This window comes from Hemicordylus capensis, chromosome 6 (genome assembly GCF_027244095.1).
Source record: "Hemicordylus capensis ecotype Gifberg chromosome 6, rHemCap1.1.pri, whole genome shotgun sequence".
Classification (NCBI taxonomy): domain Eukaryota; kingdom Metazoa; phylum Chordata; class Lepidosauria; order Squamata; family Cordylidae; genus Hemicordylus; species Hemicordylus capensis.
The window spans coordinates 153,242,103-153,261,308 of record NC_069662.1 but is presented as its reverse complement, the minus strand read 5'-3'; the positions used below and the strand labels follow the sequence as shown (position 1 = coordinate 153,261,308).

Below are 19,206 nucleotides of genomic sequence, written 5' to 3'. Positions count from 1 at the left end.
ATGGGTCAGGCAAGCCTCTCTGAAAAGAGGTTTCCACATCACCACCAGAAACACTCTTTCTCCAGTCGTTACCTGAATGCAGGTAATGCCTGGAGCAAGCCAGCTTCTGGTGGTGATGTGGGACTCTCTTCTCAGAGAGGCTCACCTGACTAGAGTTGCCATGCCCCCCCCCCCGGAATGCTGGGTTTCACCCAAATGTTAAGCATCTCACCCAGATTGCTTAGCCCACCCAGATTCACCCAGATTTTGGATTTTTTTTTTTTTTTTTTAAGCTAAGCTCTAGCCCTTGTAGAAGCGGAGTTATGGAGCAAAACGTGCAGTCACTATTCTGCTCAAAAATTATTTTCAAGCTAATTTACATAATATGCAAATTAGGCACCCAGATTTGGAGAGCCAGAAAATGGCAACCCTACACCTGACCCCCTCTCTCTTGTCTGAGTGGCTCTGAGGACGGGGCACCCGGAGAAGGGCCCCAGAATATGACTTCAGCATTTGGGCACGTTCACATCAGAGTAGGTGGTCCTTTAGATACCTGGGTTCCATGCCGTATAGGGCAATGAAGGCTAAAATGAGTACTCTGAATTGTGCTTGCAAATGCAAGCAAAGAACTGGGGGTTGGGGCCATAGCTCAGTGGCAGAGCATCTGCTTTGCATGTACTAGGTCCCAAGTTCAATCCCTGGCCTCTCCAGGTAGAGTTGAGAAAGACCCCTGTGTGATGCCCTGGAGAGTCAATGCCAATCAGAGAAAACAATACTAAGCTAGCTGGACTAATGGTCTGGCTCAGTATAAGGTGGCTTCCTATGCACTTAACATGGAATGACCTGGGTGCGATGATCCTCCAAACCACAACTGGCACAGAAGCAAATGGGGTGCAAGAAAAGCCATAATATAGGCACAAGGCTGGGTGCATACTGCAATTCTGGAAATGGGTTCAGCTTCTGAGGCTCTCAGCTTGCCCTTTTAAAGATGCAAGCTTCTAGCCCTTATGGTTATGAAGATATGCTTGAAAGTGTGTAGGCAAAACCTAGCGAGATCTCAGAAGCTGGAGGGGTGGCTTCAGCCTTCACGCCTGCATAACGCTTGGCCAGAAGCAGGATAAACTTTGCAACAACAGTAAACATTAAGGAATCATGCATTATAACAGAAACTGGGGAAATCTGCTTTAAACTGCACTTTCAATAGTGGATACAGAACTCAGGTTTTCTTGGTGTGGCATTCTGACTCTCAAGCACAGAGTTCATTTCCGGTACAATATGGAAGGGTTCACAAAATATCAGCTTGGCTTGTTAGCAAAACATCGATCTGTCCCCTGATCCACCCTCACTCCAAACACAGCTTCCCACACCCTCTAAACACACATGCACCTCAGCCTTCCAAGCATATCACCACCACTTCCCCACCCCGAGATCTACAGCTGTGAAATCTGGTTTCCCCACAATGCTGCAGCAATACTATATGCATTTTCAAAACAGACAGCAGTTTCATCAAACTGCATGAAATTAACCACTCAGGCTTTATTTAAATTAATGAACACACACATAAATCTTTGTTTTTACTTCCAGTCAGCAATTTCATGGTTTTTGACTGCTTTTTCCATTCCAGTTTTTAAGGCTGATATTTTTCTCTCTGCAAGCATGTATTTAATTTTATTAAAACCACAAATATTATACAACATACTCCTTTTCTGGTGCAATACCCAAGATGTGCAGAAAGTATGGCTTTTGGCCAGTTAGGTATGCATTGTAATTCTTTGTTCAATCAATGTTATTGCAAAAGTGAAGAATGAAAGTCAAGTTTTTAAAAAGCAAGACTCTTGTGGCACCTTGAAGACTAACAGCCTTCTTGAGGCATGAATTCTCAAAGGCTAGAGGCATTTTTTCCAAATTAGAACACTGCAATTCTCTGCCTTCCAGGTTTGGAAAAGCTATACAACGGCCTTTATTTATTTTTCAGGATCCATGATGAAACCAGATTTTTGGCATTTAGGGCTCTCAGAATGTCCCAAAATGTTCTATTATAATTCTGAGTAAAGGTCTCTGTGTAAAAGAAAAGAAGAAAATCTGTTGTATTCCAATTATAACAACACTTCCTTACTTCCAGCTGTTCTTGACATAAACTCTGACTCATTATATTCTTCCAAGACTGCAATTTTATGCACACTTTCCTGGGAGCAAGCTCCATTGAAATCAGTGGGACTTACTTCTGAGTATCTATCCTCAGACTGTAAAAGACATTGAGATTCCTTAACAAAGGCTCTCTTCTGTCTTTGCACTTCTTACACCTTTGCATTTCTTAACAAGCTAAATGATGATGCAAAGATTTGTTGCCATTCTAAATACTTGCTCTATATTTCTAAAGACCCATTCTGAGCTAGAAGCTCCATCAAACAAAGAGAGAAACATTTCCAGGCCTGCCCTGTATGCATGTATTTGTCCCTTCTCCCAGCCTCCCTCTGTCTGTCCCCACCTCCCTCTCACCTGCAAGCTTTTCCAATCACAGGTCATGCCATTTGTTTTTAAGAATATGAATACGACAAATATTTATATACCGCTTTTCAACAAAAGTTCATAAGAACATAAGAATAGCCCTGCTGGATCAGGCTCAAGGCCCATCTAGTCCAACATCCTGTTTCGCACAGTGGCCCACCAGATGCCGCTGGAAGCCACAGGCAGGAGTTGAGGGTGTGCCCTCTCTCCTGCCATTGCTCCCCTGCAACTGGTACTCAGAGGCACACCCTTGAGGCTGGAGGTGGCCCACAGCCCTCTGACTAGTAGACATTGATAGACCTCTCCTCCATGAAGTCATCCAAACCCCTCTTAAAGCCATCCAGGTTGTTGGCTGTCACCACATCCTGTGGCAGAGAGTTCCACAAGTGGATCACGCATTGTGTGAAAAAGTACTTCCGTTTGTTGGTCCTAGACCTCCTGGCAATCAATTTCATGGAGTGAGCCCTGGTTCTAGTGTTGTGTGAGAGGGAAAAGAATCTCTCTCTCTCCACTTTCTCCACGCCATGCATGATTTTATAGACCTCTATCATGTCTCCCCATAGTTACCTTTTTTCCAAACTAAAGAGCTACAGATGCTGTAGCCTTGCCTCATAAGGAAGGTGCTCCAGGCCCCGATCATCTTGGTTGCCCTCTTCTGCACCTTTTCCAGTTCAACAATGTCCTTTTTTAGATGTGGTGACCAGAATTGTACGCAGTACTCCAAGTGTGGTCGCACCATAGTTTTGTATAAGGGCATTATAATGTTAGCCGTTTTATTTTCAATCCCCTTCCTAATGATCCCTAGCATGGAATTTGCCTTTTTCACAGCTGCCGCACACTGAATAGACACTTTCAACGAGCTGTCAACCACAACCCCAAGATCCCTTTCCTGGTCCGTCACCAACAGCTCAGATCCCATCAGCATATACTTGAAGTTGGGGTTTTTCATTCCAATGTGCATCACTTTACACTTGCTAACATTGAACTGCATTTGCCATTTTGTCGCCCACTCCCCCAGTTTGGAGAGATCCTTTTGGAGCTGCTCACAATCCATTTGGGATTTCACTACCCGGAAGAGTTTGGTATCATCTGCAAATCTGGCCACATTGCTGCTTACCCCCGTTTCTAGATCATTTATGAATAAATTAAAAATCACCGGTCCCAGTACAGATCCCTGGGGGACCCCACTTCTTACTTCCCTCCATTGTGAAAACTCTCCCAGGATTAACTGAAACTGATTATTTAAATTTAATTTTAAAGGATTGTAAAGAGGAGAACTTACTCAATGTTGCTAAATTCTGTTATATTTGCGGTGTTATTCGGAATGAAGTTGTTAATTCTAAATGATTTTATTTTTGTAATTCTGGCCATTGGCTGTATTAATAAAGACAGACAGACAGAAAACTCTCCATTTATACCTACCCTCTGTTTTCTGTCTTTCAAGTAGTTAGCAATCCACACATGTACTTGTCCCTTTATTCCATGACAGCTAAGTTTCCTCAGGAGTCTTTGATGAGGAACTTTGTCAAAAGCTTTTTGGAAGTCCAGGTAGACTATGTCAACTGGATCACCTTTATCCACATACTTGTTGACACTCTCAAAGAACGCCAAAAGGTTGGTGAGGCAAGATTTACCTTTGCGGAAGCCATGCTGGCTCACTCCCAGCAGGGCCTGTTCTTCTAGGTGCTTTACAATTTTATCCTTGATGATGCTTTCCATCAATTTGCCTGGAACGGACATTAGGCTAACCAGCCTGTAATTTCCCGGATCGCCCCTGGATCCCTTTTTGAAAATCGGTGTTACATTTGCTACTCTCCAGTCCTCTGGTACAGAGCCTGATTTCAGGGATAAGTTAAATATTTTAGCAAGGAGGTCGGCAATTTCACATTTGAGTTCTTTGAGGACTCTTGGATGGATGCCATCCAGCCCTGGTGATTTGTTAGCTTTCAGTTTTTCCAGACAGTTTAGAACATCATCCCTTGTCACTTCTATCAGACTCAGCTCTCTAGCCTCCATCCCTAAAAAGCCTGGTTCAGGAACAGGTATATGCTCAGTATCCTCTGCCGTGAAGACAGACGCAAAGAACTCATTCAGTTTCTCTGCAACCTCCATATCCTCCTTAATAATCCCTTTCACTCCCTCATTGTCTAATGGCCCAACTGCCTCCCTGGCAGGTTTCCTGCTTCTGATGTACTTAAAGAAGTTTTTGTTATTCCCCTTGATACTTTTGGCTAAGTGTTCCTCAAACTCTCTTTTTGCCTCCCTTATTGTCACCTTGCATTTCGTCTGCCAGAGTTTGTGTTCCTTTCTGTTCTTTTCGTTTGGACAGGCCTTCCAATTTCGGAAGGAAGTCTTCTTCCCTTTTATGGCTTCCTTGACGGTACCCGTTAGCCATGCTGGCATCCTCCTGGACTTAGTGGTACCTTTCCTCCTTTTGGGTATACAATCTAACTGGGCTTCTAGTATTGTGGTTTTGAGTAAACGCCATGCACTCTGGAGCGAAGTGACTCTCCTGATTTTCCCCCTCAGCTTTCTTTTCACCATACTCCTCATTTTGGAGAAGTTTCCTCTTTTGAAATTTAAAATGTCTGTGTTTGACATCCTTGGTGATTCTCTCCCCGCATGTATGCTGAATTTGATGGCACTGTGGTCACTGTTCCCTAAAGGGTCGATGACACTGACATCATGCACCAGGTCCTGGGTGTCACTCAGAATTAGGTCCAAGGTCGCCTTCTCTCTGGTCGGTTCCATGACCAACTGTTCTAAGGCACAGTCATTTAGCGTATCTAGAAATCTGACCTCTTTGTCCTGACTTGAATGTGAATTTACCCAGTCTATGTGTGGGTAGTTTAAATCACCCATAATTACAGCCCTGCCTCTCCTTGATGCCTCCCTGATTTCCTCCTGCAACTCCCAGTCACTGTCGGCATTTTGATCCGGAGGGCGATAGCATGTCCCCAGTAGCACGATTCCTTTCCGGCCTTGTATAGTCACCCACACGGTTTCTGTGGAGGACTCCAGTCCACCTACAGTAGGTTTTCTAGCTTGTTAGATTCTATCCCTTCTTTAACATAGAGTGCTACCTCTCCTCCAAGGCGCCCCTCCCTGTCCTTTCTATAGAGTTTATACCCAGGGATAACAGTGTCCCACCGGTTCTCACTGTTCCACCATGTTTCTGTTATGCCCACTATGTCTATTTCTGCATTAGCAACCAAGCACTCCAGCTCACCCATCTTGGCTCGGAGGCTTCTGGCATTGGCATACAAGCACCTATACACTGAATCTTTCCCCTGATGTATGCTATTCCTTTGACTCTTTGACCTGCTGGCACAGCCTCCCGTCTGCTCTTTATGCGGTTCTACTCCGTCCCCATCTGTTTTATTTGAATTCTTTGCAGCCTCACACTTTAAAGGATGGCTTTTGCCAAACGGGATACTGCCCAGCTCCCATCGGCTGTTCCCCAGGTGTCATTTTAAAAGCTGCTCTGCAACCTTTTTGATTTTAAGCGCCAGCAGTCTGGTTCCATCTTGGTTCAAGTGCAGCCCGTCCCTTTTGTACAGGCCTTGCTTGCCCCAAAATGTGTCCCAGTGCCTAACAAATCTAAACCCCTCCTCCTGGCACCAACGTCTCATCCACGCATTGAAACCCCTCAGCTCTGCCTGTCTCACTGTACTTGCGCGTGGAACAGGTAGCATTTCTGAGAATGCTACCTTGGGGGTCCTGGATTTCAAAATGCTACCTATCAGCCTAAATTTGCCTTCCAGGACCTCCCGACTGCATTTCCCCACATCGTTGGTGCCGACGTGCACCACAACAGCTGTCTCCTCCCCAGCACTGCCTAGGAGCCTGTCTAGACGCTGCATGATGTCCGCAACCTTCGCACCAGGCAGGCAAGTCACCGTGCGGTCAACACGCGGGTCACAAACCCATCTCTCTATCCCCCTAATGATCGAATCACCAACTACAAGGAGGCCCCCACCCCCCGGAGGAGTATCCCCTGTGCGAGAGGATATGGGCTCATCATCCATGGAAGGGGTCCCTTCTAAAGGAGCATTTCCCTCTTCTTCAGACTGATGTCCTCCTCGCCCAAGACCTTCATTCTCCCTGACAGCAGAGGAGCTACCAGCCCTGGAGTGGGATGCCTCTATCACATCCCTGAAGGTCTCATCCACATGCCTCTCTGTCTCCCTGAGCTTCTCCAGATCCGCCACCTTGGTCTCAAGGGAACAGATTTGTTCCCTGAGAGCCAGGAGCTCCTTGCACCGAGCACACACCCATGACTTCTGCCCATGGGGCAAATAGTCATACATGTGGCACTCTGTGCAATACACTGGGAAGTGCCCCTTCCCCTGCTGACCTTCTAGCTTCATACTGTTTTAGTTGGCTGTTTACAGTATTTAGGGAGCTTATTGTCCGTTTATTAGATAGTTTATTAGGATAGGTCTCAGCTGTAATAGTCAGCTATTTAACTGTCCAAACAGCCTTTCCCAAGAATATGAGGGATACGAGGGAGGGATATGTACTTACGTTCTCTTCTCCACCAAGCTCCTTGTGATCCTTGTGATCACAGGGGCTTGTTCCAGGCTCCCCCACACACTTCCCGCTAAACTCCTGCAAAACTCCTATGTCCTGTTTGCTATCCCTGTTCGCTATGCTCTGTTCGCTATGCTCTCGGGCCTACACCTCATATGTAGAGTTGCCTTCCAACTGTCACACAGAATGGGAGTCAAAGGAAGGAATGTGGGGCCCCTCCCAGCCCTAGCTGACTCCACCCCCACTACTAAGTAACACTGCCTTTAGGTAACCCTAAGAACTCCTAGCCCTGTTATATGTTAACCCTAACAAGTAACCCTAACAAGTAACACACACAGAGATAGAGAGACTAAGACCTACCCCTTAGAGAGAAACAGCCCCTGCTAAACTCCTCTCTTGGTTTGTTTGAAGTGGAAAAGGATAGATGTTTAGAAGGGCTTGCTCAGCTTCTCAGCTGTGTCTGCTCTTCCCAGAGCTGCCTTCCAACTGTCACAACTGCCTTCCAACTGCTGTTCCCAAAGCAGTTTACATAGATATGAAATAAATAAAATGGAATCCTACTAGCTCTGATTAGTCAAGATAAGGTAAGTGGTCCACCCCCAAAAAAACTGCTGCAGAGTGACTTGGCTAGTTTCCTGCACCTTTATAGCATCTCTGCAAAATATTCAAGCAAATCATAAACTTTAAAGCCTGCCTGCTGAGTCTCTTTATCAGTTCACTGAGTGTACTATTCATTCCATTCACTTTGGAAAGACAATCATCAGAATAGCATGGCAGAAACCTGACAGTAGGATATTAGTACAGTATATACAATACACATATATAGATGTGCTAAAAGCTTAATGGTCAGTTTTATAGTACTCTGGCTAAGCAAGCTTCAGACAGGCTTTTAAAAATGGAAGGTAGAGTGAAATTTGCAGATGGCAGCAAAAGGAAACTGACCAAGGAAACACAACAGGGTCAGGTCTGGTGAAAGCAGCAGCAAGGTGTCCTGGCAATAGGTTTTCAAACTTTAGAAGACTGAAGGACACTCCGACTCTGCAAAAAGAGGAAGGAAGGATAGCAACTGGTGGAGACGCCCCTGAAGTGTGAGGTAAACACATGTAGCTTATAAAACCTAGGGTAATGGTAATTTGGATTTCATCACTCCTCTGAGCACTGATCATCCCACAAATTGGCAGGAGACTGACCCAACCTGAAGCATTTGACTGTTCATCAGGTATCTGAGAACTTGTTTTTATAGCAAACCCTAGCGGAAATATAACTAAGTTCTAATTGATTGCATATACATTTGCTCATTTGCTTATTGTTTAACAAAATACCAAGACTCTTAAATCTCTAGTTGAGAATCAGCTCACAGAATAATCTTTTACCTTTTAAGAATATTAAGACAGGGAAGGGGAAATACTACGGGAAGCAAAAATATTAGAATTTCTCCAATACTTGCCGCCTTGGGAGATAACTTGCATTTACCACTGCTACCCTAGCTCTGAGCACTGGCTAGAGGAAATTCTCCTCACGACCGAGGGACAACAACCCATGAGGTGACTGCAGCCTCTTTCTAATATTCTCTCAGGGTGAATGCCACCTAAAGTGTTCTCATGTGGGACTGGTGAGTAGCATCACTCCGGAAAACTACCATAATTATTTGAATAGTATTTTGTTTCAGGTTCTCTGTTAGAAGTCGGGGGTTCATCTTAAATTCAGAGTTCTCTTCTCTGCATTTAACTTGTATTTTTAATGGTAAAAGGTAAAGTGTGCCATCGAGTCAGTGTCGACTCTTGAAGCCCACAGAGCCCTGTGGTTGTCTTTGGTAGAATACAGGAGGGGTTTACCATTGCCTCCCCCCATGCAGAATGAGATGATGCCTTTCAGCATCTTCCTATATTGCTGCTGCCCGATATAGGTGTTTCCCATAGTCTGGGAATGGGGGCATCTTCTATTCAGAGTAGTCTTCTATTCAGATAAATACAGTATATTTGTATCTGTATGAGTAAGAGAACAGGCGAGAAAATGGCTTCTATAAGATCTCAGGGTTTTTTGACACCTGTATTATTGATGGGTGTGTATCAAACAAACTGATGTAAAATAACCGTACTGAAAGCTTTTTGTGTGTTTGTGTCAAATATACCCTAAAAAAATTTGAGTGTGTGTGTCAGAGAGAGAGAGAGAGAGAGAGAGAGAGAGAGAGAGAGAGAGAGAGAGAGCGCGCGCAAGCAAACTGAGTGCAAGACCTCAATGTGCGTGGGAGCCTGTTTCTCATCTCAAGTCCTTTCTTGTATGGATTTTGCTCAGGCCCTTCGTACCCATGAAAGTTGCCTGCTTGCTCCAGCAGAGCCTGGCCTCAGCATGTGAACAGACTGCTAACCAACATGGACTTTTATTTTTAATTATCCATGCAGCCATTTACTAGACGTTTGGACTTACATTTCCGGAGCTTCGGCAGGAAGCTGTTTGGGAAAACAGCCTTTCACGGCCCTCTGAAGGGGAAGACTCCCAGTCTGCAAATCTGCTGCAGCTCTGTTTGCCTTGTGAAGCAAACTGCCCAATGCTGGGAAACGGGAGCACCAACAGCAGCTGCCCAAACTTCACAGTCTACAGACAGGCCTTTGCGGGAGAAGTTTGCAAGCTGCTCTTTATGATCCTCCTGGTCGTTGCCATCACCCTTGGCAACGCAGTGAGTCTCCTGGTTTTCTTCCGCATCAAGCAATTCAGGACCTCCCAAGGCTACCTGAAGGTCTCTTTGGCCGTGGCTGACATGGCGGTGGGGCTCGTTGTTGTGCCTTACTCAGTTTACAGAGAGGCAAACTTCTTGACCTACGGAACGGGACGAGAGAGTGAGGCATCTGAACGGCTGGCCTGCTCCATTATTGGGCCCATCTTTGCAGGCTGCACCTTGGTCTCCATCAGCACCATATTCCTGCTCTCGGTGGAGAGGACCATAGCGGTGCTGAAACCCCTGCACAAGGAGGCCTTGGTTACCAAACGAAGGACGGTTCAGCTCATTTTTGCCTCTTGGGCTGTGAGTTTCTGCCTGGCTACCATACCTCTGCTATCCACCCCTAAGATTACACAACAGTACAATTCCTGCAGCAGGCTGTGCAACTATGCCTTTCCTGCAGATGAGCTGCCGGGACCCTACTGGCACGTCATGCTCGTTTTCCCTGTCTTTGATTTCACCCTCTTGAGCAGCACTTTTGTCATCAACCTTGTCACCTTTGCTGCCATCCACCAGAACAACAAGACCTGGAAGAGTCTAGCAGGAGAGTTACAGGTCAGCAACCGACTCCCCTGCACAGACACTACCGCGGCCAAGACTATTAGCATCCTGACCTTTGCTTTCTTCGCTGCCTTCAGCCCAATTGCCGTCTTTGTGGTGGGCTCTGTGATGGGCTACCTGTGGTGCGAATTTTCCTTTTATGCTTTCTGGATCCTCACATCTAACAGCTGTTGGAACGTGGCCATCTACAGCATTTGGGACCCCAAGTTCCGACAGGGGCTTAGGGAGCTGTTCAACAAAGCAGTGCTGAAATAAGACTCAGGGTGCCCCATTAGAAGGACGCTCTTCTCCAGCCTCTGTGGCAATCCTCATGGAGATGTTCCGCCCAGAAAGTACTTGCTGGTACCATTGATGCCTGCCGTTTCTCAGGGGAGGCTGATGTGCTCCTGCTTCAGAAAAATCTGGAGGTTTATTTATCTATCTATCTATCTATTTATTTGAAGCATGTTTTAAAGGTTTGAAATTTTTTTTTGGAAAGAAATCCTCCTACTCCACTGCTGAGCCTCTGCAGAGAACCTTCTTTCGGAAATGTGTGCCTCTTTTGAAGTGCCAGACTCTTCCATGCATACATTAGATTACAGCATAAATGGACTTATTGGGATGAGTTATAGCATGGAGTGTGGAAACATACCACACTTACCAAAACCAATCAGTGTAAATAATGCACTTTTAGTATAAAGCTAGCAATATATGAAGCTGCCTTATACTGAGTTAGACCACTAGTCCGCACAGCTCAGTACGGTCTACACCAGGGCTACACAACTTTGGCCCTCCAGCTGGTTTCGGACTACAACTCCCATTACCCCACCCAGCCACAGTGGTCAATAGTGGGGGAAGATCAGAGTTGTAGTCCAAAATCTGCAGGAGGGCCAGATTTGTATACTACATTGACCAGCAGCAGCACTCCCCCCGAATTTTGGGCATGGGTCTCTCCCAGCCCTCTCTGAAGGGACTGGACCTTGAATCTTCTACATGCAAAGCATGCGATCCAGCAGTGAACTATGGCCTCATCCCCCAAAGATGGAGAGCTTGAGCAATGTGTATGTCATCTCTGTCATGCCAGTCTTAGCATGTGTGGGGCTGAAGCAAGCATTCACCTGCAACATTTATGCATACCAGAATGTCAAAAGAAAGGGACAGAAAAGAGGCCATGATTTAAGGATAAACTTACAGGTGAAACTCGGAAAATTAGAATATCATGCAAAAGTCCATTAATTTCAGTAATGCAAATTAAAAGGTGAAACTGATATATGAGACAGACGCATTACATGCAAAGCGAGATAAGTCAAGCCTTAATTTGTTATAATTGTGATGATCATGGCGTACAGCTCATGAAAACCCCAAATCCACAATCCCAGAAAATTAGAATATTACATGGAACCAAGAAGACAAGGATTGAAGAATAGAACAATATCGGACCTCTGAAAAGTATAAGCATGCATATGTATTCAATACTTGGTTTGGGCCCCTTTTGCAGCAATTACTGCCTCAATGCGGCGTGGCATGGATGCTATCAGCCTGTGGCACTGATGAGGTGTTATGGAAGACCAGGATGCTTCATTAGCGGCCTTCAGCTCTTCTGCATTGTTTGGTCTCATGTCTCTCATCCTTCTCTTGGCAATGCCCCATAGATTCTCTATGGGGTCAGGTCAGGCGAGTTTGCTGGCCAATCAAGCACAGCATACTGTATACTTTTCAGAGGTCCGATATTGTTCTATTCTTCAATCCTTGTCTTCTTGGTTCCATGGAATATTCTAATTTTCTGGGATTGTGGATTTGGGGTTTTCATGAGCTGTACGCCATGATCATCACAATTATAACAAATTAAGGCTTGACTTATCTCACTTTGCATGTAATGCGTCTGTCTCATATATCAGTTTCACCTTTTAATTTGCATTACTGAAATTAATGGACTTTTACACGATATTCTAATTTTCCGAGTTTCACCTGTAAACCTCTGCATTTTATTTATTTGCCTTCCCCACCACCACCCCCTGCTCTGCTTTTAGAATTTAAAATATCAAAGTGGCTCTTTACTCCATGAATTTGTCTATTGGCAATCCACCTAAAAGCACAGCAGTGTATAATTAGGGGTGGGGGGGGGAGGCCATTGAATGTTGTTCCTGATAATTGTATAACGTTAATACAGTTATGCAACAGGTTCATATGCCTTAAGCATAACCGCCTGTTGCACATATTATTCTTTTTCTGTACACAGGCTGGTAGATGTACTGGATTTGTACCTCTTAACTGAAACCTATTATAAAGACCCCTTAAAACAACATATAGCTTTTCATCATTTTATCTGCCAACTCAGTCGTCTGGGATACAGAATCTCTAAACATCTTAATATTTTTAAGGAGGGGTTTACAAAAATACTCATTTAATATTATCTTGATTCAGGCTGCCTGAATGATGATTAGCTTGATTCAGGATGCTTGATTCAGTGTGTGGCAGGGTGGGGGGGAGAGGATAATTTTCCTATAGGCCTAAAGGTCTGATCGTGAATAGAGTCAAAGCAAAATTGCAAAAAGGGGAAAAAATAGAATTAAGAGCATCTTTTTCTTTTTGCATGTCACATTAAAAGGACACTGTTATCTATGCAGAATAGATATATGTTGCTTTTTTCTTTAAAAAGCAGTGAGACTAGAGCAGTGGTCCCTATAACAAGGATTTCCAGATGCTGTTGACTACAGCACCAATCATCCCCTGCAGCAATGGTCCTTGGCTGTGAATTTATTTATTTAGCATATTTAAATACCACCCAAAACCCATGTCTCTGGGTGGTGTACAATAAAAACAACAGATTAAAACAAAACTAAAACATTAAAACAATTTTAAAACAATGATGGATTCTATAAATCTAATTAAAAGATTATGGAAGTTGTAGTCAACAGCATCTGGAAATCCTTGTTATAGGGACCACTGCCCTCGTCTCACTGCTTTTTAAAGAAAAAAGCAACATATATCTATTCTGCATCTTATTCTGCATTCCATTATCATCTGGGAACCCGTTACAGGGAACACTGGACTACGAATGCTTAGTACACAGACCCACTGTAGTTCTTCAATGTGCATAACTTCTGAGCTAGCCAGAGATACTAAGAAACCATTACATGAAGAGCCCTTTCTCACGATCCTGTGAGCAGCCTTGAGGGCGGGCGGGAGGGAAGGCTAGAGCATCTTACCTTCCCTGCAGATGATCTTGTAGAGTTGTTGGGCGCGTGGATCATGCATCCAGATGGGCCACTGCTGCCCCAGACAGAGCGGAGGTTCAGGGGCCGGGATGCGTTGTCCCGACCCACGGAAATCCCACAATGCACCGGGCAAGTGCACAGTGCATTGTGGGGATCCCCCGGTGACGGCTAGGAACTCACTCCTATGTCAGCACCAGCTGGGAGCAGCCACGCCGACACATGAGCAGTTAGCTTAGTTAAAGGCGCACTTGCACCCTTAACCTTGGCTAACCAGTGGGCTTCGTAGGCGGGTTTGCCGCTAAGGTGCTGCCTTCTCACGGGCAGCCAAGCCCAGGCTAAGCTGCCCTAGCCCAGTCTTGGCTGCTCATGAGAACAGTCTCGGAGTTTGATGCTATTTGAGCAATTGACCCCTGCCACGAACTCCTGATTGGATTTCCGTGGCTGTTATTATGGAAACAAATCAACATTTCAAAACTGATTTGGCTAGGTAAACCAGCCAGGCCCTCGAAGAAGGTATTTTATTGCTTGGTTTGTCCATTAGCACCCTATAAATCCCTGTTCAGCTCTGTAGATGGGTTGTTGTACAGCTAACAATTGCCACTAGTCCAGATGGACAAGCAGATCAGCACAGCTGCCATCATGCCAAAACCCTGTAGCTACAAACTCCTGCAACAGGTACTACGCCCGGCTGCTGTGCTCTCATGGCTGTTCTGAATGGCATCTACGAGAACCCAAGATGTGACTGTTTTCCTTTGCCAAATATAAAAAGGTATACTGGCTGGCATTTCTTCTCCTGGTGTTTGGCACTGTTCCTGAGCCAAAGAACAAAAAATCAACAACACTTCCCCAACTTCTAAGAACATAAAAATATAGGCAGCTGCCTTTTACCGAGCCAGTCCATTGGTCCATCAGTACTGTCTACTCAGACTGGCAGCAGCTTCTCCAAGATTGCAGGCAGGAGTCTCTCTCAGCCCTTTCTTGGAGATGCCAGGGAAGGAACTTGGAACCTTCTGTATGCAAGCATGTAGCTGCTCTTCCCAGAGTGGCCACATCCCCTAAGGAGAATAGTTTACAGTGCTCACATGGCATCTCTCATTCAAATGCAAACTAGGGTGGACCCTTCTTGGCAAAGAGGACAACTCATGCTTCCTACCACAAGATCAGCTCTCCTCCCCAAACCTAGGTTTCCTTTCTAGGGACATAGTCATGGCACAAGAGCCTTGTTTTATGCTAAACTGAGCAGAGCCAAGCTATGAAGACCTCCATGTGTTGCCTTTCTGCCTCTAAGTAAAAATAAAGGTGAAACTGTCCAAAATTGTCCATACAACATTTTCATAGAGGGCAAGCTCACTTTCAATTTACAGGCAGATTCACATGTAACAGCGAATGCCAGCTTCGCCACTGGAACCCCAGGAATGTGCATGAGCCCAACTTCTGGTTGCACAAGAGTGTATCAACATTGTGTTGTGTGAACTCGCCAATGTTGGCTTCTTCCACCCAACTTATGGCTCCTGAACAGAGTTCCCCCTAAGACATGTGCATGTGTGCACGCACACAGGTTTTTTTAATGTCCACTCGCTCAGATTGAACCAGGAAGGTCCCACTCTGAATATACATGCACACACTGCCTTGATATTGTCTCCCAGAACAAAATTCATTCTGCACACAGATGAAAAAAATTAGAGAGGATTTTAATCTCCAATTAAAGAGAGACTCCTGAATCAACATCTGTTCCCAACATCAACTCTTGGTTACAGATGGTGGCTTCTGGACCACAAGTCAGGCAGAAGAAGCCAACACTGGCGGGTTCACATGACATGGCAGGAAAGGAGAGGAAGACAATGAAGACCAGTTCAAGAAATAATCTATTATATTAATTCTCCTGAGTGTGCCTTGGAATGTGCGTCCCAGCACCCAGCTGATTGGCTGGGTGGCGGACGGGCCTGATTGGCTGAGGCACACCCAGGAAGATTGGTCACTGTGGCAGCAGCAGAGGCTGCAGAGGCCAGAGGCAGCCGTGGGCCCAGCCCAGCCGCGGAGGCAAGGCCCGGGGGGGGGAGAAAGGGGGGGCAGAAGTGGCAGTGGGGAGGAGAGGCGGCTGGGCCCGGAAGTGGAGACTGGGGCAGAAGGGGGGGGGGAGAGGTAACCGCTGGCCCCAAAGAGCGCACAGATACTCTGTGCGGGGTCAGCTAGTAACTATGAAAAAAAGAACTCTGGGAGTGGCTACCTGTTCTGAATTTCCAGCATATGCTACCCACGTTTCCACATATCTCTCTCTCTCTCTCTCTCTCTCTGATGACAAAAGCTAGCAACTTTAAAACAAATACATGCAAAAAAAATTGGATGCAAAATCCAATACCAGACTTTGGCCTTGCAGTTATGCTGCTTAGGCTGCAATCCTATACATAGTTAGCTCTGAGCAAGTTCCACTGAACTCATTCAGATTTACTACTCAGGAAACATGCAGAGTTGAGCTGTTAAGCAGAGCTGACCATATAAATGACTCCAGAGGGAATTTCTTAAGGGCTGGAGGAAAGGGAGGGCCAAGAAGAGCAGAACAAAATTATCCAAGAAATCTAACTTGCCCAGTAGGGAGATGTGAAATTATGCATGCACAGTCCCCAAGGCTTAAGCACCTGACAAATACTGTAGTGATTTCTTGTGGAGGAGAAAGTGGTTGTGCCAGACAGTTGCTGCAGAATTAAAATAATAATATTGAACACGATATGTTCTGCTCAATGCTTAATACAAAAAATAAAGTGCACTGGGAGCATTGATCAGTCCAGGAGAAATATTGCACCGTTAGGATGCTCATTTAAAATACACACAAGTGTGTTGTGCTGTGAAAACCTGAAGGAATCTATTGATGACCCTTTGGAGAAACATCTGTATTTCTACAGCACTCCATACACCCCTGCTACCCACACTCTTGTTACGAAAATATTGCAGTTATGAGTCAACCAGCGGTATTTTTAAAATCACTTTTTCTTAAGGGAACATTTACCATAATCTCCTTTGACTGATTAAGGAATATTTGTAACTGCTAGCCTTCATTTAAATATGCCGATAAATTTAGAAACTCATTTTATGAAACCTTAAATATAGCCCTTAAAGGAGAAATACAAGCAGCCCAATCCAGCACCTAGCTGAATTAAATTATTTGAATTTAATACAGATTTAATTCACAGATTTAATCCTAGTGATTGCAGCAAGATAGATTGACCTTAAATCAAAGTGTATTTAAACTGGGCTACAGGTATCACACTGAATACAAATCTAATTTCTTTGAATGTTGTAGCCAAATTTCATTTGCAGTCAAATGAGATTATGACATTTTGTAAAGGGCAGGGAGCTGTAAGTAAACATGTTAAAGTATTGTTATGGTAAAAGGTGAATGGCAATAACCAATTTCTTATTTGCTGTTTCAAATTCATGCTACAATCTTAAACAAACTACATCTGAATGAGAACTGCACTATAAAACCAGTTCCAGGCTGCTTTGGTCTGTGGTGTAGCACTGCAAATAATTCAGATTTGTCTACGGTAGCATAACAAATGGTCCAATGTGTGAGAAAGACATAAGTCCGATTCAGACATTATGCTGTATGAGTATACAGATATCTGCACACTCATACATGTATTTGTGTAAAAGACTCTACCTGTGTTCATTTTAAAAGTGAACCTGGATACAGGCACAGATAGAACTGTACTTCTGTACCTGTGTTTAACATAACATATGAATGACTGTACCTGGGTACAGATCTGTACCTGTGTACCTTGTACACCTGTTGTACAAGTGTTGAACATAACATGTGAATGGGCCTATACTAATGTTGGTTAGAAACAACTGACATACAGCAATGCCCACTGGAGAGCTTTTAATCCAAGTAGTAAAGCAAATCTTTGCAAACCCAAATCCATCAGCTATAGGAAACAGCTGGTTGATTTTTGATCTGAGCATGTGCAGACACCACCTTGAGTGGTCAGCAACACTATGCTGACCACTCAAGATGGCGCCCGCACATGCTCAGATGCCATGTCTGGGCCAAGGCTGCCACAGACTGCTGGGAACAGGGACGTTCCTGTTCCCAAGCAAGAAGCCGCCCTAGTGTGGCTTTTTAGAACAAGACAGCAGGGCTGCTTAATACAGACAGCTGAGGGAGCAACAGAGTGGCAGGTAAGACCTGCCTCCCTCCTGTTAAAGCAAGCGCTCTCCACCCCTCCAGATGTGCATGAAATGCTTCCTGCACATCCCTATCACCTGGCTCAGGCACCACACTTAAATTTCCAGGCACCATAGTGAACTGGGACCTGGGAATTGCCGAGTCCTGGATTTGGGTTTGCTAAGGTCTGAAATGCAACCATGTAGGAACACATGGAAATTGTCTTACATTGAGTCAAGCCATTGGTCCATCTAGCTCAGTATTCTCTACACTGACTGGCAGTGGCTCTCCATGGTTTCAGGCAAGAGTCTTTCCCAGCCCTACCTGGCGATGCCAGGGATAAAACCTAGCACCTACTGCATGCAATAAGATACTCTACCACTGAGCTACGGCCCCATCCCTAAGGGGAATATCTTACAGCAGACAGCGCTCACTTGTAGTCATCCATCCAAATACAAACCAAGGTGAACCCTGCTTAGCAATGGGGAAAATTCATGCTTGCTACCACAAGACCACAAGGAAGGGCGGTATAGAAATTGAATGAATGAATGAAGACCTGCTTTCCATCCTCAAGCTTATGAGGTAGCTCCTCATGGTATTCTCTTTGCATAATGAGACTTCCTGCATGAGTTCAGTCATTTTCCACCTGGCTGCCACAACTTTGAGTATGGTCTGTACTGGCATGGCTGCAGTGATCTGACCATCACGGGGCATCACGTGACACAAACCATGCTGAGTTACCTCCACACATTTTAATGTTCAAGTAGCTGCATTGGGAGAGGGCTCATCCACATGAGATTGTTCACACAAGTCACCAAACGCTGTTGCCCCCAAATGGCAATCCTGAGCCAGATATTCCTGTATATCTAAATTCTAGCAAGGCTATCTCAAGTTCTTTTGGCGCCCAAAGCAGTGTGTTCAAGCCAAATGGTGCTGCTCCCCTCCCAGTGGTTAAAATAAGAACGGCATCCAAAAGGTGGCAGATGCATCACTCAGTCCAAGGTCAGGACTGGTCCTGAATTCCAGAATGCTTCACCACATGCCTCTGATTGACACCTTGGGCCCACTCACAAGTCAGTTGTGTTGGTGGGAAACTCTGGGTCAAACTCAGCAAGTCATCAGGGCATCTTCATGTCTTGTTTTTGAGCTCCCAACTGGAGTCCAAATACACCCACACTGTGTATTTATTAAAAGTGCAAAACGGCAGCTCTCATCCCACGAATGGCAGCGCAGTAAAGATCTGCCCCCACCCTGCATGTCCTCTTCAACAAAAGCTGCCACTTCTACATACATGCACTGTTCATAAATGATGGTGCTTATATGCATTTATTGTCAAACTAGATTCCTATATGCAAGAAAAATCCTGGTCCAGAAAGTAACAAACGGGTAATAAAAACATCTTTATTATAGCAGTTTTATTGGCTTCCAGGATGTTCCTATGTGTAATGCAACATCTTTTATGGCTTAGGGCCAAAATACCTAAAGGACTGCCTTCCCTCATATGAATCTGCTTATCCTGTAAGATCTGTTAGAGAAACTGTCTTGCA

General features: G+C 45.0%; 2 protein-coding genes across 9 annotated transcripts in view; one reads left to right on the top strand and one right to left on the bottom strand.

Moving 5' to 3' along the window:
• The window catches only part of DIP2C (disco interacting protein 2 homolog C), a 415,907-nt gene that overhangs the window by 380,505 nt on the left and 16,196 nt on the right, over positions 1-19,206 (bottom strand). The gene's annotated exons all lie outside the window — the stretch shown is intronic.
• On the top strand, positions 9,348-11,328 carry LOC128329436 (growth hormone secretagogue receptor type 1-like). Its single transcript, XM_053260648.1, has one exon. It carries the CDS (start codon positions 9,569-9,571, stop codon positions 10,553-10,555), a length of 987 nt encoding a protein of 328 aa, XP_053116623.1. The 5' UTR covers positions 9,348-9,568; the 3' UTR covers positions 10,556-11,328.

Bases quoted from the DNA above. Each gene is read 5' to 3' on its own strand.
- LOC128329436 (XM_053260648.1), top strand. From the start codon at position 9,569: ATGCTGGGAAACGGGAGCACCAACAGCAGCTGCCCAAACTTCACAGTC.